The following is a 22,752-nucleotide window of genomic DNA, read 5'->3' on the forward strand; positions in this document are numbered from 1 at the left end:
CTCAGTGCATGGAAGTGATCGGGTTGATGGTAGCGGCGATGGACATAGTTCCTTTTGCGCGCATTCATCTAAGACCATTACAACTGTGCATGCTCAGTCAGTGGAATGGGGACTATACAGACTTGTCTCCGAAGATACAAGTAAATCAGAGGACCAGAGACTCACTCCGTTGGTGGCTGTCCCTGGACAATCTGTCTCAAGGGATGACGTTCCGCAGACCAGAGTGGGTCATTGTCACGACCGACGCCAGTCTGATGGGCTGGGGCGCGGTCTGGGGATCCCTGAAAGCTCAGGGTCTTTGGTCTCGGGAAGAATCTCTTCTACCGATAAATATTCTGGAACTGAGAGCGATATTCAATGCTCTCAAGGCCTGGCCTCGGCTAGCGAGGACCAAGTTCATACGGTTTCAATCAGACAACATGACAACTGTTGCGTACATCAACCATCAGGGGGGAACAAGGAGTTCCCTAGCGATGGAAGAAGTGACCAAAATCATTCTATGGGCGGAGTCTCACTCCTGCCACCTGTCTGCTATCCACATCCCAGGAGTGGAAAATTGGGAAGCGGATTTTCTGAGTCGTCAGACATTGCATCCGGGGGAGTGGGAACTCCATCCGGAAATCTTTGCCCAAGTCACTCACCTGTGGGGCATTCCAGACATGGATCTGATGGCCTCTCGTCAGAACTTCAAAGTTCCTTGCTACGGGGCCAGATCCAGGGATCCCAAGGCGGCTCTAGTGGATGCACTAGTAGCACCTTGGACCTTCAAACTAGCTTATGTGTTCCCGCCATTTCCTCTCATCCCCAGGCTGGTAGCCAGGATCAATCAGGAGAGGGCGTCGGTGATCTTGATAGCTCCTGCGTGGCCACGCAGGACTTGGTATGCAGATCTGGTGAATATGTCATCGGCTCCACCTTGGAAGCTACCTTTGAGACGAGACCTTCTTGTTCAGGGTCCGTTCGAACATCCGAATCTGGTTTCACTCCAGCTGACTGCTTGGAGATTGAACGCTTGATTTTATCGAAGCGAGGATTCTCAGATTCTGTTATCGATACTCTTGTTCAGGCCAGAAAGCCTGTAACTAGAAAGATTTACCACAAAATTTGGAAAAAATATATCTGTTGGTGTGAATCTAAAGGATTCCCTTGGGACAAGGTTAAGATTCCTAGGATTCTATCCTTCCTTCAAGAAGGATTGGAAAAAGGATTATCTGCAAGTTCCCTGAAGGGACAGATTTCTGCCTTGTCGGTATTACTTCACAAAAAGCTGGCAGCTGTGCCAGATGTTCAAGCCTTTGTTCAGGCTCTGGTTAGAATCAAGCCTGTTTACAAACCTTTGACTCCTCCTTGGAGTCTCAATTTAGTTCTTTCAGTTCTTCAGGGGGTTCCGTTTGAACCCTTACATTCCGTTGATATTAAGTTATTATCTTGGAAAGTTTTGTTTTTAGTTGCGATTTCTTCTGCTAGAAGAGTCTCAGAATTATCTGCTCTGCAGTGTTCTCCTCCTTATCTGGTGTTCCATGCAGATAAGGTGGTTTTACGTACTAAACCTGGTTTTCTTCCAAAAGTTGTTTCTAACAAAAACATTAACCAGGAGATTATCGTACCTTCTCTGTGTCCGAAACCAGTTTCAAAGAAGGAACGTTTGTTGCACAATTTGGATGTTGTTCGCGCTCTAAAATTCTATTTAGATGCTACAAAGGATTTTAGACAAACATCTTCCTTGTTTGTTGTTTATTCAGGTAAAAGGAGAGGTCAAAAAGCAACTTCTACCTCTCTCTCTTTTTGGATTAAAAGCATCATCAGATTGGCTTACGAGACTGCCGGACGGCAGCCTCCCGAAAGAATCACAGCTCATTCCACTAGGGCTGTGGCTTCCACATGGGCCTTCAAGAACGAGGCTTCTGTTGATCAGATATGTAGGGCAGCGACTTGGTCTTCACTGCACACTTTTACCAAATTTTACAAGTTTGATACTTTTGCTTCTTCTGAGGCTATTTTTGGGAGAAAGGTTTTGCAAGCCGTGGTGCCTTCCATTTAGGTGACCTGATTTGCTCCCTCCCTTCATCCGTGTCCTAAAGCTTTGGTATTGGTTCCCACAAGTAAGGATGACGCCGTGGACCGGACACACCTATGTTGGAGAAAACAGAATTTATGTTTACCTGATAAATTTCTTTCTCCAACGGTGTGTCCGGTCCACGGCCCGCCCTGGTTTTTTAAACAGGTCTGATAATTTATTTTCTTTAACTACAGTCACCACGGTACCATATGGTTTCTCCTATGCAAATATTCCTCCTTAACGTCGGTCGAATGACTGGGGTAGGCGGAGCCTAGGAGGGATCATGTGACCAGCTTTGCTGGGCTCTTTGCCATTTCCTGTTGGGGAAGAGAATATCCCACAAGTAAGGATGACGCCGTGGACCGGACACACCGTTGGAGAAAGAAATTTATCAGGTAAACATAAATTCTGTTTTTTTATATTTGCTTGTTAACTTGATTTAAAGTGTTTTCCAAGCTTGCTAGTCTCATTGCTATTCTGTATAAACATGTCTGACATAGAAGAAACTCCTTGTTTATTATGTTTAAAAGCCATGGTGGAACCCCCTCTTAGAATGTGTACCAAATGTACTGATTTCATTTTATGCAATAAAGATCATTTTCTGTCTTTAAAAAATGTATCACCAGAGGAATATGACAAAGGGGAAGTTATGCCGACTAACTTTCCCCACGTGTCAGACCCTTTGACTCCCGCTTAAGGGACTCACGCTCAAATGGCGCCAAGTACATCTAGGGCGCCCATAGCGTTTACTTTACAAGACATGGCGGCAGTCATGGATAATACACTGTCAGCGGTATTAGCCAGACTACCTGAACTTAGAGGTAAGCGAGATAGCTCTGGGGTGAGACAAAATGCAGAGCATACTGACGCTTTAAGAACCATGTCTGATACTGCCTCACAATATGCAGAAGCTGAGGAAAGAGAGCTTCAGTCAGTGGGTGATGTTAATGACTCAGGAAAGATACCTGATTCTAATATTTCTACATTTAAATTTAAGCTTGAACAACTCCGCGTGTTGCTTAGGGAGGTTTTAGCTGCTCTGAATGACTGTGATACCATTGCAGTGCCAGAGAAATTGTGTAGACTGGATAAATACTTTGCAGTGCTGGTGTGTACTGATGTTTTTCCAAATACCTAAAAGGTTTACAGAAATTATTAATAAGGAATGGGATAGACCAGGTGTGCCGTTCTCTTCCCCTCCTATTTTTAGAAAAATGTTTCCAATAGACGCCACCATACGGGACTTATGGCAGTCAGTCCCTAAGGTGGAGGGAGCAGTTTCTACTCTAGTAAAGCGTACTACTATCCCTGTCGAGGACAGTTGTGCTTTTTTTTTTTTTAGATCCAATGGATAAAAAATTAGAGGTTACCTTAAGAAAATATTTATTCAACAAGGTTTTATCCTACAGCCCCTTGCATGCATTGCCCCTGTCACTGCTGCTGTGGCGTACTGGTTTGAGTCTCTGGAAGAGGCTTTACAGGTAGCGACTCCATTGGATGACATACTTGGCAAACTTAGAGCACTTAAGCTAGCCAATTCTTTTATTCTGATGCCATTGTTCATTTGACTAAACTAACGGCTAAGAATTCTGGTTTTGCTATACAGGCGCGCAGAGCGCTATGGCTTAGATCATGGTCAGCTGACGTGACTTCAAAATCTAAGCTACTTAACATTCCCTTCAAGGGGCAGACCCTATTCGGGCCTGGTTGAAGGAGATTATTGCTGATATCACTGGAGGAAAAGGTCATGCCCTTCCTCAGGACAGGTCCAAATCTAGGGCCAAACAGTCTAATTTTCGTGCCTTTCAAAACTTCAAGGCAGGTGCGGCATCAACTTCCTCTAATGCTAAACAAGAGGCAACTTTTGCTCAATCCAAGACGGTCTGGAGACCAAACTTGACCTGGAAAAAAGGTAAGCAGGTAAAAAAGCCTGCTGCTGCCTCTAAGACAGCATGAAGGAACGGCCCCCTATCCGGGAACGGATCTAGTAGGGGGCAGACTTTCACTTTTTGCCCAGGCGTGGGCAAGTGATGTTCAGGATCCCTGGACGTTGGAAATTATATCCCAGGGATATCTTCTGGACTTCAAAGCTTCCCCCCCAAAAGGGAGATTTCACCTTTCACAATTATCTGCACACCAGATAAAGAGAGAGGCATTCTTACACTGTGTACGAGACCTCCTAGTTATGGGAGTGATCCATCCAGTTCCAAAGGAGGAACAGGGACAGGGTTTTTACTCAAATCTGTTTGTGGTTCCCAAAAAAGAGGGAACCTTCAGACCAATTTTGGATCTAAAGATCTTAAACAAATTCCTCAAAGTTCCGTCGTTCAAGATGGAAACTATTCGTACCATCCTACCACTGATTATATGACTACAGTGGATCTAAAGGATGCTTATCTTCACATTCCGATACACAAAGATCATCATCGGTTTCTCAGGTTTGCCTTTCAAGACAGGCATTACCAGTTGTAGCTCTTCCCTTGGGATTAGCTACAGCCCCAAGAATCTTTACAAAGGTTCTAGGGTCGCTTATGGCGGTCCTAAGGCCGCGGGGCATAGCAGTAGCCCCTTATTTAGACGACATCCTGATACAGGCGTCAAACTTCCAAATTGCCAAGTCTCATACGGACGTAGTACTGGCATTTCTGTGGTCGCATGGGTGGAAAGTGAACGAGGAAAAGAGTTCTCTATCCCCACTCACAAGAGTTTCCTTCCTAGGGACTCTGATAGATTCTGTAGAAATGAAAATTCACCTGACGGAGTCCAGGTTATCAAAGCTTCTAAATTCCTGCCGGGTTCTTCATTCCATTCCGCGCCCTTCGGTGGTTCAGTGTATGGAAGTAATCGGCTTAATGGTAGCGGCAATGAACATAGTGCCGTTTGCACGCTTACATCTCAGACCGCTGCAACTATGCATGCTCAGTCAGTGGAACGGGGATTACACAGATTTGTCCCCTCAACTGAATCTGGACCAAGAGACCAGGGATTCTCTTCTCTGGTGGCTATCTCGGGTCCATCTGTCCAAAGGTATGACCTTTCGCAGGCCAGATTGGACAATTGTTACGACAGATGCCAGCCTTCTAGGTTGGGGTGCAGTCTGGAATTCCCTGAAGGCTCAGGGATCGTGGACTCAGGAGGAGTCTCTCCTTCCATTAAATATTCTGGAACTAAGAGCGATATTCAATGCTCTTCAGGCTTGGCCTCAGTTAGCAACTCTGAGGTACATCAGATTTCAGTCGGACAACATCACGACTGTAGCTTACATCAACCATCAAGGGGGAACGAGAAGTTCCCTAGAGATGTTAGAAGTTTCAAAAATAATTCGCTGGGCAGAGATTCACTCTTGCCACCTATCAGCTATCCATATCCCAGGTGTAGAGCACTGGGAGGCGGATTTTCTAAGTCGTCAGACTTTTCATCCGGGAGAGTGGGAACTCCATCCGGAGGTATTTGCACAACTGATTCATCGTTGGGGCAAACCAGAACTGGATCTCATGGCGTCTCGCCAGAACGCCAAGCTTCCGTGTTACGGATCCAGGTCCAGGGATCCCAAGGCGACACTGATAGATGCTCTAGCAGCGCCCTGGTCTTTCAACCTGGCTTATGTGTTTCCACCGTTTCCTATGCTCCCTCGAGTGATTGCCAAGATCAAGCAGGAGAGAGCATCAGTGATTCTGATAGCACCTGCGTGGCCACGCAGGACCTGGTATGCAGATCTAGTGGACATGTCATCCTTTCCACCATGATCTCTGCCTCTGAAACAGGACCTTCTACTTCAGGGTCCTTTCAACCATCCAAATCTAATTTCTCTGAGGCTGACTGCCTGGAGATTGAACGCTTGATTTTATCAAAGCGTGGCTTCTCCGAGTCAGTTATTGATACCTTAAGACAGGCACGAAAGCCTGTCACCAGGAAAATTTACCATAAGGTATGGCGTAGATATCTTTATTGGTGTGAATCCAAGGGTTACTCATGAAGTAAGGTCAGGATTTCTAGGATATTATCTTTTCTCCAAGAAGGTTTGGAAAAAGGATTGTCAGCTAATTAAGCGTCTGGCAGATGTTCCAGACGTTCAGGCATTTTGTCAGGCTTTAGTTAGAATCAAGCCTGTGTTTAAACCTGTTGCTCCACCATGGAGCTTAAACTTGGTTCTTAAGGTTCTTCAAGGAGTTCCGTTTGAACCTCTTCATTCCATATATCAAGCTTTTATCTTGGAAAGTTCTTTTTTTGGTAGCTATTTCCTCGGCTCGTAGAGTCTGAGCTATCTGCCTTACAATGTGATTCTCCTTATCTGATTTTTCATACGGATAAGGTAGTCCTGCGTAGCAAACCTGGGTTCTTACATAAGGTGGTATCTAACAAGAATATCAATCAAGAGATTGTTGTTCCATCCTTGTGTTACAAAATCTGGACGTGGTCCGTGCTTTAAAGTTTTACTTACAAGCTACTAAAGATTTTCATCAAACATCTGCTTTGTTTGTTGTCTACTCTGAACAGAGGAGAGGTCAAAAGGCTTCGGCAACCTCTTTTTCTTTTTGACTAAGAAGCTTAATCCGCTTAGCCTATGAGACTGCTGGACAGCAGCCTCCTGAAAGGATTACAGCTCATTCCACTAGAGCTGTGGCTTCCACTTGGGCCTTTAAAAATGAGGCTTCTTTTGATCAGATTTGCAAGGCGAAGACTTGGTCTTCGCTTCATATTTTTTAAAAATTTTACAAATTTGATACTTTTGCTTCTTCAGAGGCTGTATTTGGGAGAGAGGTTTTACGGGCAGTGGTTCCTTCCATTTAAGTTCCTGCCTTGTCCCTCCCTTCATCCGTGTACTTTAGCTTTGGTATTGGTATCCCACAAGTAATGGATGATCCGTGGACTGGATACACCTTACAAGAGAAAACACAATTTATGCTTACCTGATAAATTTATTTCTCTTGTGGTGTATCCAGTCCACGGCCCGCCCTGTCATTTTAAGGCAGGTAATTTTTAAATTTAAACTACAGTAACCACTGAACCCTATGGTTCCTCCTTTCTCGGCTTGTTTTCGGTCGAATGACTGGCTATGACAGTTAGGGGAGGAGCTATATTACAGCTCTGCTGTCGGTGTCCTCTTGCAACTTCCTGTTGGGAATGAGAATATCCCACAAGTAATGGATGATCCGTGGACTGGATACACCACAAGAGAAATAAATTTATCAGGTAAGCATAAATTGTGTTTTTTGGGTTGTGGAATATTTTTTCAGTGGGCTGTTTTTTATTTTTATCCCTCCCTCTCTAGTGACTCTTGTGTGGAGTTCCACATCTTGGGTATTGATATCCCATACGTCACTAGCTCATGGACTTTTGCCAATTACATGAAAGAAAACATAATATATGTACGAAATTACCTGATAAATTCATTTCTTTCATATTGGCAAGAGTCCATGAGGCCCACCCCTTTTTTATGGTGGTTATGATTTTTTTGTATAAAGCACAATTATTTCCAAATTCCTTTGTTGATGCTTTTTACTCCTTTCTTTATCACCCCACTTCTTGTCTATTCATTAAACTGAATTGTGGGTGTGGTGAGGGGTGTATTGGCATTTGAGGTTTGGGAAACTTTGCCCCTCCTGGTAGGATTGTATATCCCATACGTCACTAGCTCATGGACTCTTGCCAATATGAAAGAAATTAATTTATCGGGTAAATTCTTACATAAATTATGTTTTTTAAAGTAGTGCAAGATTGTGCTGCTTTGTTCTAGGGTGTAGCCGTAGTCCATATCAGTCTCTTAAGTAGAGCAATGGTGGCTTTAGAGCAATGGGAACTGGTGGGACATTCTCACTGCACTTCCTATACATTGATGCTGCCCTAATTACTGATAGCCTAAGTAAGAAAACTCAGGCTTTATCTTTATCCACAGCGCTATGGGAGGGAGAGGACCTCTTAAACCTGCTGAGCTGCCCTGCTGTCGGGGATATTTCAAAGGTAAGTGTTGACTTTTTTATTCTGGGTCTGAAGCAAGAAGAGGATTCAGGACAGAGGAAGTATAGCACTTTACTGGGACATATATCTCCTATATATATATTAAGGAGGATTCTATTACAGCATGGTAATAGCAGGCACTGCGGCTGAGGAGAGTGGCTTTTCTGGGGGCACTTGAACCGAGCTGGTTACAAAAGGGCTCAGGAGATATGCCCAATAGCAGAGAGGGCTAAACTCCTTAATATAGTGTCAATCCCCTGTATTATTTTTATATGTAATGCACATTTAATACCTTACATTCGGTAATACAATTTGCCCCCAGGTTGAGTTTTGTTATCTCCCGGTAGTCTGTCTCTAAGATAATAATGGCGACCGAGAGAGTGTGTATTGTTATGCCCACGAAGGGCGGGGTTATGTTTGGCGCCGTTTTTGAGTGGTGCAATTGCCAATCTCTAGGCTTAACTATTCTGGAATCTCTGAGATGTGTGTTATCACGCCCACAAGGGGTGGAGCTATGTTTGGGCCAGACTTAGGCTGCACTCGCTTTATTTTTCTTCCGTTCATCGGAAGGTAGAGCGGTTGTTCCATGCTAACACAGTACTCAGTGTTTTTCACCTCTGTAGGTCCCTATAGCCCTACAACTACGCTTCGGATCTGTTTTGGATCTCAGTCATGTTTTTTTAGATACATGAAGTTCTAAGGGGGAATGAGCATTAGGAGGGCACCTCAGCAAGATTTCTCTGAGGTTTAAGTCGGTGCTACAATATTTGCGTGCTAATCTAAGTACTTTTCTGCACACAAAGATAAAAAGTTTCAGTTTTAAAATTTAAAGAGACTGTAACGGTTTTTATCTGTTAATCTTTATTAAAAGAATTTCAGCTGTTAATTGTTTAATCCATCCTTTGTGTCTTAGGATGGAACAAGAGCACACAAAAATGAGTTACTTTTTAAATTTAAAGAGACAGTAACGTTTTTTATGTGTCAATTTTTAATAAAAAATGTCTCTTTTCTGAACCTTCTCCTTCTAAGGCTTTTTGCTGTTTGGGAGTCTGTTGACTATGGTCAATCTATGCCACAAATTTCTCCTATAGTGTCCCACAAAATGTTATGGCCCACATGCAGTGCCCTGCGCTTCCTCTATCACTCCACTTGGAGTTACTTTGCTTTTCTTACATTATAGGTTTTCCCACAAGGTAGAAAACATTTCTAGAGGAATTATTTTCAATCACTTAGGGTGATTAATTCAGTAGTTGTTATCCTGAATGTTTCTTCCCTGTTACCTGAAAGAGGAAGATACTTCGGGATTATCTTACAGAGAATTCTCAGACTCAGATGGAATAATATCCTTATTTGATCCTGAGGTTGTTTTTCTCTGTTTTTTAGCTTGAACGCCTCCATTTGTTACTTTAGGAGGTTTTAGCTACCCTGGGCGACTCAGACACTACCGGTGTAATCTATCCTAGTGCGTCCAGTAAGTTATTAGGAATGGAAAAGACTGCATTTCCTATATTTAAGAAGATGTTTTCCATAGCCGACTTAGCTAAGGAGGCTGGGCAAACATTCCCTAGGGTGGAAGGAGTAGTTTTTGCTTAGCTAAGTAAACTACGATACCCTTAGGAGATTGTTGGATTTTTCAAAGGTCCTATGGACAAAACTTTGAAAAGGGGATGTAGACCAGGGCTTACAATGGCAACCAGCTGTGTTCTTTACTACCGTCACTAGTGAGACGGCATATTGGTTTGATGCATTGTCTGAGACTACTAAGTCAAAGACTCCCCTGGATAAAAATCCAGGATAGGATAAAGACTTTCAAGTTATCAAACGTGGAGCATAGGTTTCAGGTTTCTTTGTTCCAGTTCACAGAGCCTTATGGTTAGAACCTTGTTTTACGGATGCATGCTCCAGGTCTAAGCTTTTAGCGATTCCTTACAAGGGGAAGACCTTGTTGGGACCTGGCTTGACAGAAATAATATCTTTTGGAATTAAAGATTTTCACAAAAAAAACAAACAAAACAAAAAACAGGATCTTGCAGGGGGCAGACTTTCCGTCTTCGCTCAGGCTTAGGTTCGAGATGCTCAGGATTCCTGAGTAATTGAAAATAGTGTCCCAGGGACACAAATCAGAGTTTAAAATGTTTTCCTCCCAGAGGCAGGTTTCTGCTTTCAAGATTATCTACAGATCAGATAAAGGAAGGGCAATCTTACACTGCGTAGGAGACCTCTCAGACAGAGGAGTGATTGTTCCAGTTGCACTACAGGTACAGGGTCTGTTTTTTTTTATCCCAATCTGTTTGTGGTTCCCAAATAAGAGGGAACCTACAGACCATTTTTAGATCTTAGGAGTCTAAACAGACTTCTTAGTGTACCGTCCTTCAAGATGGAAACTATTCGTTCCATTCTTTCCTTGATCCAAGAGGGTCAATGTATGACTTCAGTGGATTTAAAGGACGCGTACCTTCATGTGACATTCTCAAGAATTGTCTCAAGAATTCTGGGATCGCTGTTGGCAGTGCTTTGGTTATGGGGCTTTACAGTGGCGCTCTATCTGGACGACATGCTAGTCCAGGCGCCATCCTTACAGCAAGCAAGATGTCACACAGACATGGTGTTATCCTTCCTGCGATATCACGGGTGGCAGGTAAATTTGGAAAAAAGTTCCTCAGTCCCAAACACAAGGGTAACTTTCTGGGGATCCATAATAGATTCCATATCAATGAAGATTTTTCTGACAGAATGTCAGGAAATCAGAGTTTATCGATACTTGTCTAGTCATTCAGTCCGCTCCTCGGCCTTCAGTGGCTCAGTGCATGGAGTAATCGTCATTATCCTGTTTGCTCTGTTCCATCTCAGACCTCTGCATTTAAGTATGCTCAGGCAATGGATCGGAGATTATACAGATTTGTCTCCTCGAATACTACTGGAGCAGGAGACAAGGGATTCTCTTCAATGGTGTTGGATCATCTCTCCTAGGGTACTTGCTTTCGCAGCCAATCTTGGGTGATTGTGACAACAGACGCCAGCCTTCTAAGGTGGGGAGCAGTCTGTGGCTCCCTAAGGACTCAGAAGGTTTGGACTCAGCCAGAGTCTGTTCTTCCTATAAACATTCTGGAGCTGAGAGCAATCTACAATGTTCTTCTGGCCTGGCCTCAGTTAGCCTCCGTCCAGTTTATCAGGTTCCAGTCGAACAAAATAATGTCAGTGACTTACATCAGTCATCGGGGAGGAACGAGGACTTCCTTGGAGATGACAGAGGTATCCAAAATAATTTAGTGGGCGGAGACCCACTCTTGCTGTCTGTCGGTGATCCACATCCCAGGAGTGGACTACTGGGAGGCTGATTTTCTGAGCAGGCAGACTTTTCATCCGGGGGAGTGGAACTCCATCCGGAAGTGTTTTCCAATCTGATTCTCAAGTGGGGTCGGCCAAAATTGGATCTCATGGCATCCGTCAGAATGCCAAGCTACCGAGATACGGGTCGAGGTCCAGGGACCCCCAGGCGGAACTGATAGATGCTCTGGCGGGCCCTTGGACCTTCAGTCTAACATACCTATTCCCTCCGTTTGCTCTTCTTCCTCTGGTAATTGCTCGAATCAAACAGGAGAGGGCTTCGGTGATTATCATAGCTCCGACCTGGCCTCGCAGGATTTGGTATGTGGATCTGGGGGATATAGCATCTCTGCCTCCTTGGAGACTTCCGTTGAGAAAGAACCTTCTGATTCAGGAGCCCTTCCTTCTCCCAAATCTAGTTTCTCTGAAGCTTACTGCTTGGAGATTGAACGCTTAATTTTATCCAAGCGGGGGTTTTCTGATTCGGTCATAGAGACCATGATTCAAGCTCGTAAACCTGTAACTAGAAGGATTTACCTTAAGATTTGGTGTAAATATCTTTATTGGTGTGAATCCAAGGGCTACTCATGGAGTAGAGTTAGGATTCCTAGGATTTTGTCTTTTCTCCATGAAGGTTTGGAGAAAGGTTTATCAACGAGTTCCCTAAAGGGTCAAATCTCGGCCTCATCTATTTTGTTACACAAAGGTCTGGCTGATGTCCCAGATGTACAATCTTTTTGTAAGGCCTTGGTCAGAATCAGGCCTGTGTTTAAACCAGTTACTCCTCCATGGAGTCTTAATTTAGTTCTCAATGTTATTCAAGGGGCTCCGTTTGAGCCTATGCATTCCTTAGATATTAAATTGTTATCTTGGAAGGTTTTATTTCTTGTGGCTATTTCTTCTGCTCGGAGAGTGTCAGAACTCTCGGCATTACAGTTTGAGTCTCCTTATCTTATTTTCCATGCAGATAAGGTAGTTTTGCGTACCAAATTAGGATTTCTTCCTAAGGTTGTTACTGATCAGAACATTTATCAGGAGATTGTTGTGCCTTCCTTGTGTCCTAATCCTTCTTCTAAGAAGGAAAGACTTTTGCACAACTTGGACGTGGTCCGTGCTTTAAAGTTTTACCTGCAGGCGACTAAGGATTTTTGTCAGTCTTCTGCTTGCTTTGTGGTTTTCTCTGGAAAACGCAAGGGACAGAGAGCTACGGTTACTTCTCTTTCTTTTTGGCTGAAGAGCATCATACGTTTTGCAAATGAGACTAGTGGACATCAGCCTCCAGAGAGTTATGGCTCATTCCACGAAGACTGTTGCTTCCTCATGGGCATTCAAAATGAAGCTTCTGTGAAACAGATTTGCAAGGCTTCAACTTGGTCCTCTCTTCACACTCTTTCAAAGTTCTACAAATTTGACACTTTCCTCGGCTGAGGCCGCTTTTGGGAGATAAGTTCTTCAAGCAGTGGTGCCTTCCGTTTAGGTTCCCTGTCTTGTCCCTCCCGTATCATCTGTGTACTCTAGCTTGGGTATTGAATCCCATTAGTAATTAAGATGATCCGTGGATTCATTGTGTCTTAAAAAAGAAAAGAAAATTTGTGCTTACCTGATTCATGTATTTCTTTTTTGACACGATGAGTCCACGGCCCGCCCTGTTCCTTTAGTCAGGTTGTGGGTTATTAAGTAAACTTCAGACACCTCTGCACCTTGGCTTTTCCTTTCTCTTCCTAACTTCGGTCGAATGACTGGAGTGGGAGGGAAGGGAGGAGCTATTTAACAGCTCTGCTGTGGTGCTCTTTGCCTCCTCCTGCTGACCAGGAGGTGAATATCCCATTAGTAATTAAGATGATCCGTGGACTCATCGTGTCAAAAAAGAAATTAATTTATCAGGTAAGCATACGTTTTCTTGTGTGTGTGTGTATATGTCCTTGTGTGTGTCTGTGTATCTGTGTGTTTATGTGCTTTTGTGTGTATATATGTCCGTGTGTGTGTGTATATATGCTTGTGTGTATGTAATTCTGTGTGTATATGTTTGTGTGTGTGTATAGTATATTTGCTTATATCTATGTGTATGTGTGTATTATATATATATATATATATATATATATATATATATATATATATATATATATATATATATATATATATATACACACACACACACTGCTTTGATGTGACAGAGGAGCTGAGACAGGATCATCTGTGTATAGATTTGCTTGATGGGAGATGGCCGTACCCATTTTATTATGACCTCCTGCTTTCTTCAGATACTACAGAAACACTCACGGTGTCATTGTGGTTTATGATGTCACCAACCCAGAATCTTTTGTGAACGTGAAGAGATGGCTGCATGAGATCACCCAAAACTGTGACTCAGTGTGCACTGTGCTGGGTAAGCAGCTGACGAACAACTGGCGTCTCTAGGACTGGCATAGAAGGCTGAACTGAAATCTCACACCCCTGGCACGGAGCTTTCCCTCACACCCCTGGCACGGAGCTTTCCCTCACACCCCTGGCACGGAGCTTTCCCTCACACCCCTGGCACGGAGCTTTCCCTCACACCCCTGGCACGGAGCTTTCCCTCACACCCCTGGCACGGAGCTTTCCCTCACACCCCTGGCACGGAGCTTTCCCTCACACCCCTGGCACGGAGCTTTCCCTCACACCCCTGGCACGGAGCTTTCCCTCACACCCCTGGCACGGAGCTTTCCCTCACACCCCTGGCACGGAGCTTTCCCTCACACCCCTGGCACGGAGCTTTCCCTCACACCCCTGGCACGGAGCTTTCCCTCACACCCCTGGCACGGAGATTTCCCTCACACCCCTGGCACGGAGCTTTCCCTCACACCCCTGGCACGGAGCTTTCCCTCACACCCCTGGCACGGAGCTTTCCCTCACACCCCTGGCACGGAGCTTTCCCTCACACCCCTGGCACGGAGCTTTCCCTCACACCCCTGGCACGGAGCTTTCCCTCACACCCCTGGCACGGAGCTTTCCCTCACACCCCTGGCACGGAGCTTTCCCTCACACCCCTGGCACGGAGCTTTCCCTCACACCCCTGGCACGGAGCTTTCCCTCACACCCCTGGCACGGAGCTTTCCCTCACACCCCTGGCACGGAGCTTTCCCTCACACCCCTGGCACGGAGCTTTCCCTCACACCCCTGGCACGGAGCTTTCCCTCACACCCCTGGCACGGAGCTTTCCCTCACACCCCTGGCACGGAGCTTTCCCTCACACCCCTGGCACGGAGCTTTCCCTCACACCCCTGGCACGGAGCTTTCCCTCACACCCCTGGCACGGAGCTTTCCCTCACACCCCTGGCACGGAGCTTTCCCTCACACCCCTGGCACGGAGCTTTCCCTCACACCCCTGGCACGGAGCTTTCCCTCACACCCCTGGCACGGAGCTTTCCCTCACACCCCTGGCACGGAGCTTTCCCTCACACCCCTGGCACGGAGCTTTCCCTCACACCCCTGGCACGGAGCTTTCCCTCACACCCCTGGCACGGAGCTTTCCCTCACACCCCTGGCACGGAGCTTTCCCTCACACCCCTGGCACGGAGCTTTCCCTCACACCCCTGGCACGGAGCTTTCCCTCACACCCCTGGCACGGAGCTTTCCCTCACACCCCTGGCACGGAGCTTTCCCTCACACCCCTGGCACGGAGCTTTCCCTCACACCCCTGGCACGGAGCTTTCCCTCACACCCCTGGCACGGAGCTTTCCCTCACACCCCTGGCACGGAGCTTTCCCTCACACCCCTGGCACGGAGCTTTCCCTGGCACACCCCTGGCACGGAGCTTTCCCTGGCACGGAGCTTTCCCTCACACCCCTGGCACGGAGCCTTCCCTCACACCCCTGGCACGGAGCCTTCCCTCACACCCCTGGCACGGAGCCTTCCCTCACACCCCTGGCACGGAGCCTTCCCTCACACCCCTGGCACGGAGCCTTCCCTCACACCCCTGGCACGGAGCCTTCCCTCACACCCCTGGCACGGAGCCTTCCCTCACACCCCTGGCACGGAGCCTTCCCTCACACCCCTGGCACGGAGCCTTCCCTCACACCCCTGGCACGGAGCCTTCCCTCACACCCCTGGCACGGAGCCTTCCCTCACACCCCTGGCACGGAGCCTTCCCTCACACCCCTGGCACGGAGCCTTCCCTCACACCCCTGGCACGGAGCCTTCCCTCACACCCCTGGCACGGAGCCTTCCCTCACACCCCTGGCACGGAGCCTTCCCTCACACCCCTGGCACGGAGCCTTCCCTCACACCCCTGGCACGGAGCCTTCCCTCACACCCCTGGCACGGAGCCTTCCCTCACACCCCTGGCACGGAGCCTTCCCTCACACCCCTGGCACGGACCCCTGTATGGTTGTCTTTATCTGAGGCCTGTAATCCTATTCTAACCCTGTATGGTTGTCTTTATCTGAGGCCTGTAATGCTAGTCTAACCCCTGTATGGTTGTCTTTATCTGAGGCCTGTAATGCTAGTCTAACCCCTGTATGGTTGTCTTTATCTGAGGCCTGTAATGCTAGTCTAACCCCTGTATGGTTGTCTTTATCTGAGGCCTGTAATGCTAGTCTAACCCCTGTATGGTTGTCTTTATCTGAGGCCTGTAATGCTAGTCTAACCCCTGTATGGTTGTCTTTATCTGAGGCCTGTAATGCTAGTCTAACCCCTGTATGGTTGTCTTTATCTGAGGCCTGTAATGCTAGTCTAACCCCTGTATGGTTGTCTTTATCTGAGGCCTGTAATGCTAGTCTAACCCTGTATGGTTGTCTTTATCTGAGGCCTGTAATGCTAGTCTAACCCCTGTATGGTTGTCTTTATCTGAGGCCTGTAATGCTAGTCTAACCCCTGTATGGTTGTCTTTATCTGAGGCCTGTAATGCTATTCTAACCCCGGTATGGTTGTCTTTATCTGAGGCCTGTAATGCTAGTCTAACCCCGGTATGGTTGTCTTTATCTGAGGCCTGTAATGCTAGTCTAACCCCTGTATGGTTGTCTTTATCTGAGGCCTGTAATGCTATTCTAACCCCTGTATGGTTGTCTTTATCTGAGGCCTGTAATGCTAGTCTAACCCCTGTATGGTTGTCTTTATCTGAGGCCTGTAATGCTAGTCTAACCCCTGTATGGTTGTCTTTATCTGAGGCCTGTAATGCTAGTCTAACCCCTGTATGGTTGTCTTTATCTGAGGCCTGTAATGCTAGTCTAACCCCTGTATGGTTGTCTTTATCTGAGGCCTGTAATGCTATTCTAACCCCTGTATGATTGTCTTTATCTGAGGCCTGTAATGCTAGTCTAACCCCTGTATGGTTGTCTTTATCTGAGGCCTGTAATGCTAGTCTAACCCCTGTATGGTTGTCTTTATCTGAGGCCTGTAATGCTAGTCTAACCCCTGTATGGTTGTCTTTATCTGAGGCCTGTAATGCTATTCTAACCCCTGTATGGTTGTCTTTATCTGAGGCCTGTAATGCTATTCTAACCCCTGTATGGTTGTCTTTATCTGAGGCCTGTAATGCTAGTCTAACCCCTGTATGGTTGTCTTTATCTGAGGCCTGTAATGCTATTCTAACCCCTGTATGGTTGTCTTTATCTGAGGCCTGTAATGCTATTCTAACCCCTGTATGGTTGTCTTTATCTGAGGCCTGTAATGCTATTCTAACCCCTGTATGGTTGTCTTTATCTGAGGCCTGTAATGCTATTCTAACCCCTGTATGGTTGTCTTTATCTGAGGCCTGTAATGCTATTCTAACCCCTGTATGGTTGTCTTTATCTGAGGCCTGTAATGCTAGTCTAACCCCTGTATGGTTGTCTTTATCTGAGGCCTGTAATGCTAGTCTAACCCCTGTATGGTTGTCTTTATCTGAGGCCTGTAATGCTATTCTAACCCCTGTATGGTTGTCTTTATCTGAGGCCTGTAATGCTATTCTAACCCCTGTATGGTTGTCTTTATCTGAGGCCTGTAATGCTAGTCTAACCCCTGTAAGGTTGTCTTTATCTGAGGCCTGTAATGCTAGTCTAACCCCTGTAAGGTTGTCTTTATCTGAGGCCTGTAATGCTAGTCTAACCCCTGTATGGTTGTCTTTATCTGAGGCCTGTAATGCTAGTCTAACCCCTGTAAGGTTGTCTTTATCTGAGGCCTGTAATGCTAGTCTAACCCCTGTATGGTTGTCTTTATCTGAGGCCTGTAATGCTAGTCTAACCCCTGTATGGTTGTCTTTATCTGAGGCCTGTAATGCTATTCTAACCCCTGTATGGTTGTCTTTATCTGAGGCCTGTAATGCTAGTCTAACCCCTGTATGGTTGTCTTTATCTGAGGCCTGTAATGCTAGTCTAACCCCTGTAAGGTTGTCTTTATCTGAGGCCTGTAATGCTATTCTAACCCCTGTATGGTTGTCTTTATCTGAGGCCTGTAATGCTAGTCTAACCCCTGTATGGTTGTCTTTATCTGAGGCCTGTAATGCTAGTCTAACCCCTGTATGGTTGTGTTTCTCCGACACCTGTATTGATACATACATATGTTGCATTCTATCTACAGTGGGTAATAAAGATGATGATCCAGGTCGGAAATGTGTGGAGTCTTCAGATGCTGCAAGATTCAGTGACCAGATGGGGGTCCGATTGTTTGAGACAAGTGCAAAGGAGAACCGCAACGTAGAGGAGGTTTGTATGTGTGACAGTTGTATGCCTGTGTGTGTATCTGTTGTGTGTTTATTATAGAGACACTGTATATTAGTTGTGTTTGTATCTGTTATGTATGTATTATAGAGACACTGTATATTAGTTGTGTGTGTATCTGTTATGTATGTATTATAGAGACACTGTATATTAGTTGTGTGTGTATCTGTTGTGTGTGTATTATAGAGACACTGTATATTAGTGATGTGTATTATAGAGACACTGTATATTAGTTGTGTTTGTATCTGTTATGTATGTATTATAGAGACACTGTATATTAGTTGTGTGTGTATCTGTTGTGTGTGTATTATAGAGACACTGTGTTTGTATCTGTTATGTATGTATTATAGAGACACTGTATATTAGTTGTGTGTGTATCTGTTGTGTGTGTATTATAGAGACACTGTATATTAGTTGTGTGTGTATCTGTTGTGTGTGTATTATAGAGACACTGTGTTTGTATCTGTTATGTATGTATTATAGAGACACTGTATATTAGTTGTGTGTGTATCTGTTGTGTGTGTATTATAGAGACACTGTATATTAGTTGTGTGTGTACCTGTTGTGTGTGTATTATAGAGACACTGTATATTAGTTGTGTGTGTGTATCTGTTGCGTGTGTATTATAGAGACGCTGTGCATCTGATGTGTGTGTATCTGATGTGTTTGTATTATAGAGACACTGTATATTAGTTGTGTGTGTATCTGTTATGTATGTATTATAGAGACACTGTATATTAGTTGTGTGTGTATCTGTTGCGTGTGTATTATAGAGACGCTGTGCATCTGATGTGTGTGTATCTGATGTGTGTGTATTATAGAGACACTGTATATTAGTTGTGTGTGTATCTGTTGTGTGTGTATTATAGATACACTGTGTGTCTGTTGTGTGTGTATTATAGAGACACTGTATATTAGTTGTGTGTGTATTATAGAGACTATGTATTATAAGATTATGGTGTTTGTGTGTGTGAGAGAGAGGAACTTGCTGTATCTGGTGTGTGTGTGTGTGAAAGAGAGGAACTTGCTGTATCTGGTGTGTGTGTGTGAGAGAGGAACTTGCTGTATCTGGTGTGTGTGTGTGTGTGAGGAACTTGCTGTATCTGGTGTGTGTGTGAGAGAGAGGAACTTGCTGTATCTGGTGTGTGTGTGTGAGAGAGGAACTTGCTGTATCTGGTGTGTGTGAGAGAGAGGAACTTGCTGTATCTGGTGTGTGTGAGAGAGAGGAACTTGCTTTATCTGGTGTGTGTGTGAGAGAGAGGAACTTGCTGTATCTGGTGTGTGTGTGAGAGAGAGGAACTTGCTGTATCTGGTGTGTGTGAGAGAGAGGAACTTGCTGTATCTGGTGTGTGTGTGAGAGTGAGGAACTTGCTGTATCTGGTGTGTGTGTGAGAGAGAGGAACTTGCTGTATCTGGTGTGTGTGTGAGAGAGAGGAACTTGCTGTATCTGGTGTGTGTGTGTGTGTGAGAGAGGAACTTGCTGTATCTGGTGTGTGTGTGTGAGAGAGAGGAACTTGCTGTATCTGGTGTGTGTGTGTGAGAGAGAGGAACTTGCTGTATCTGGTGTGTGTGTGTGAGAGAGAGGAACTTGCTGTATCTGGTGTGTGTGTGTGAGAGAGAGGAACTTGCTGTATCTGGTGTGTGTGTGAGAGTGAGGAACTTGCTGTATCTGGTGTGTGTGTGAGAGAGAGGAATTTGCTGTATCTGGTGTGTGTGTGAGAGAGAGAGAGGAACTTGCAGTATCTGGTGTGTGTGTGTGAAAGAGAGAGAGAGAGGAACTTGCTGTATCTGGTGTGCGTGTGTGTGAGAGGAACTTGCTGTATCTGGTGTGTGTGTGTGAGAGAGAGGAACTTGCTGTATCTGCTGTGTGTGTGAGAGAGAGGAACTTGCTGTATCTGCTGTGTGTGTGAGAGAGAGGAACTTGCTGTATCTGGTGTGTGTGTGAGAGAGAGGAACTTGCTGTATCTGCTGTGTGTGTGAGAGAGAGGAACTTGCTGTATCTGCTGTGTGTGTGTGAGAGAGGAACTTGCTGTATCTGGTGTGTGTGTGAGAGAGAGGAACTTGCTGTATCTGCTGTGTGTGTGTGAGAGAGGAACTTGCTGTATCTGCTGTGTGTGTGTGTGTGAGAGAGAGGAACTTGCTGTATCTGCTGTGTGTGTGTGAGAGAGGAACTTGCTGTATCTGGTGTGTGTGTGTGTGTGAGAGAGAGGAACTTGCTGTATCTGCTGTGTGTGTGAGAGAGAGGAACTTGCTGTATCTGCTGTGTGTGTGAGAGAGAGGAACTTGCTGTATCTGGTGTGTGTGTGAGAGAGGAACTTGCTGTATCTGCTGTGTGTGTGAGAGAGAGGAACTTGCTGTATCTGCTGTGTGTGTGAGAGAGAGGAACTTGCTGTATCTGCTGTGTGTGTGTGAGAGAGGAACTTGCTGTATCTGGTGTGTGTGTGTGAGAGAGGAACTTGCTGTATCTGGTGTGTGTGTGTGAGAGAGAGGAACTTGCTGTATCTGGTGTGTGTGTGTGAGAGAGAGGAACTTGCTGTATTTGGTGTGCGTGTGTGTGTGAGAGGAACTTGCTGTATCTGGTGGGTGTGTGAGAGAGAGAGAGAGAGGAACTTGCTGTATCTGGTGTGTGTGTGAGAGAGAGGAACTTGCTGTATCTGGTGTGTGTGTGAGAGAGAGGAACTTGCTGTATCTGGTGTGTGTGTGAGAGAGAGGAACTTGCCGTATCTGCTATGTGTGTGAGAGAGAGGAACTTGCCGTATCTGGTGTGTGTGAGAGAGGAACTTGCTGTATCTGGTGTGTGTGTGAGAGAGAGAGAGGAACTTGCTGTATCTGGTGTGTGTGAGAGAGAGAGAGGAACTTGCTGTATCTGGTGTGTGTGTGTGAGAGAGAGAGGAACTTGCTGTATCTGGTGTGTGTGTGTGAGAGAGAGAGGAACTTGCTGTATCTGGTGTGTGTGAGAGAGGAACTTGCTGTATCTGGTGTGTGTGAGAGAGGAACTTGCTGTATCTGGTGTGTGTGTGAGAGAGAGAGGAACTTGCTGTATCTGGTGTGTGTGTGAGAGAGAGAGGAACTTGCTGTATCTGGTGTGTGTGTGAGAGAGAGAGGAACTTGCTGTATCTGGTGTGTGTGTGAGAGAGAGAGAGGAACTTGCTGTATCTGGTGTGTGTGTGTGTGTGAGAGAGGAACTTGCTGTATCTGGTGTGTGTGTGAGAGAGAGGAGCTTGCTGTATCTGCTGTGTGTGTGTGAGAGAGAGGAACTTGCTGTATCTGCTGTGTGTGTGTGAGAGAGGAACTTGCTGTATCTGGTGTGTGTGTGAGAGAGAGGAACTTGCTGTATCTGCTGTGTGTGTGTGAGAGAGGAACTTGCTGTATCTGGTGTGTGTGTGTGTGTGAGAGAGAGGAGCTTGCTGTATCTGCTGTGTGTGTGAGAGAGAGGAACTTGCTGTATCTGGTGTGTGTGTGAGAGAGAGGAACTTGCTGTATCTGGTGTGTGTGTGAGAGAGGAACTTGCTGTATCTGCTGTGTGTGTGAGAGAGAGGAACTTGCTGTATCTGCTGTGTGTGTGAGAGAGAGGAACTTGCTGTATCTGCTGTGTGTGTGTGAGAGAGGAACTTGCTGTATCTGGTGTGTGTGTGTGTGTGAGAGAGAGGAACTTGCTGTATCTGGTGTGTGTGTGTGAGAGAGAGGAACTTGCTGTATCTGGTGTGTGTGTGTGAGAGAGAGGAACTTGCTGTATTTGGTGTGCGTGTGTGTGTGAGAGGAACTTGCTGTATCTGGTGGGTGTGTGAGAGAGAGAGAGAGAGAGAGAGAGAGAGAGGAACTTGCTGTATCTGGTGTGTGTGTGTGAGAGAGAGGAACTTGCTGTATCTGGTGTGTGTGTGAGAGAGAGGAACTTGCCGTATCTGCTATGTGTGTGAGAGAGAGGAACTTGCCGTATCTGGTGTGTGTGTGAGAGAGGAACTTGCTGTATCTGGTGTGTGTGTGAGAGAGAGAGAGGAACTTGCTGTATCTGGTGTGTGTGAGAGAGAGAGAGGAACTTGCTGTATCTGGTGTGTGTGTGTGAGAGAGAGAGGAACTTGCTGTATCTGGTGTGTGTGTGTGAGAGAGAGAGGAACTTGCTGTATCTGGTGTGTGTGAGAGAGGAACTTGCTGTATCTGGTGTGTGTGAGAGAGGAACTTGCTGTATCTGGTGTGTGTGTGAGAGAGAGAGGAACTTGCTGTATCTGGTGTGTGTGTGAGAGAGAGAGGAACTTGCTGTATCTGGTGTGTGTGTGAGAGAGAGAGAGGAACTTGCTGTATCTGGTGTGTGTGTGTGTGAGAGAGGAACTTGCTGTATCTGGTGTGTGTGTGTGTGAGAGAGGAACTTGCTGTATCTGGTGTGTGTGTGTGTGAGAGAGAGAGAGGAACTTGCTGTATCTGGTGTGTGTGTGTGTGAGAGAGAGAGAGGAACTTGCTGTATCTGGTGTGTGTGTGTGTGAGAGAGAGGAACTTGCCGTATCTGGTGTGTGTGTGTGTGAGAGAGGAACTTGCTGTATCTGGTGTGTGTGTGTGAGAGAGAGAGGAACTTGCTGTATCTGGTGTGTGTGAGAGAGAGAGGAACTTGCTGTATCTGGTGTGTGTGTGAGAGAGAGAGAGGAACTTGCTGTATCTGGTGTGTGTGTGTGAGAGAGAGAGAGAGGAACTTGCTGTATCTGGTGTGTGTGAGAGAGAGAGAGGAACTTGCTGTATCTGGTG

General features: G+C 45.9%; 1 protein-coding gene across 3 annotated transcripts in view; it reads left to right on the forward strand.

The window, feature by feature from the left end:
• LOC128641966 (ras-related protein Rab-35) overlaps positions 1–22,752 on the forward strand; it is a 164,166-nt gene that overhangs the window by 129,585 nt on the left and 11,829 nt on the right. For all 3 annotated transcript variants that reach the window (XM_053694579.1, XM_053694580.1, XM_053694581.1), the window contains 2 exons: positions 13,606–13,730; positions 17,879–18,003. In XM_053694579.1, coding sequence (XP_053550554.1) covers positions 13,606–13,730; positions 17,879–18,003 — 250 coding nt within the window. The remainder of the gene's footprint in view (positions 1–13,605; positions 13,731–17,878; positions 18,004–22,752) is intronic.

Source organism: Bombina bombina, chromosome 11 (genome assembly GCF_027579735.1).
Source record: "Bombina bombina isolate aBomBom1 chromosome 11, aBomBom1.pri, whole genome shotgun sequence".
Taxonomy (NCBI): domain Eukaryota; kingdom Metazoa; phylum Chordata; class Amphibia; order Anura; family Bombinatoridae; genus Bombina; species Bombina bombina.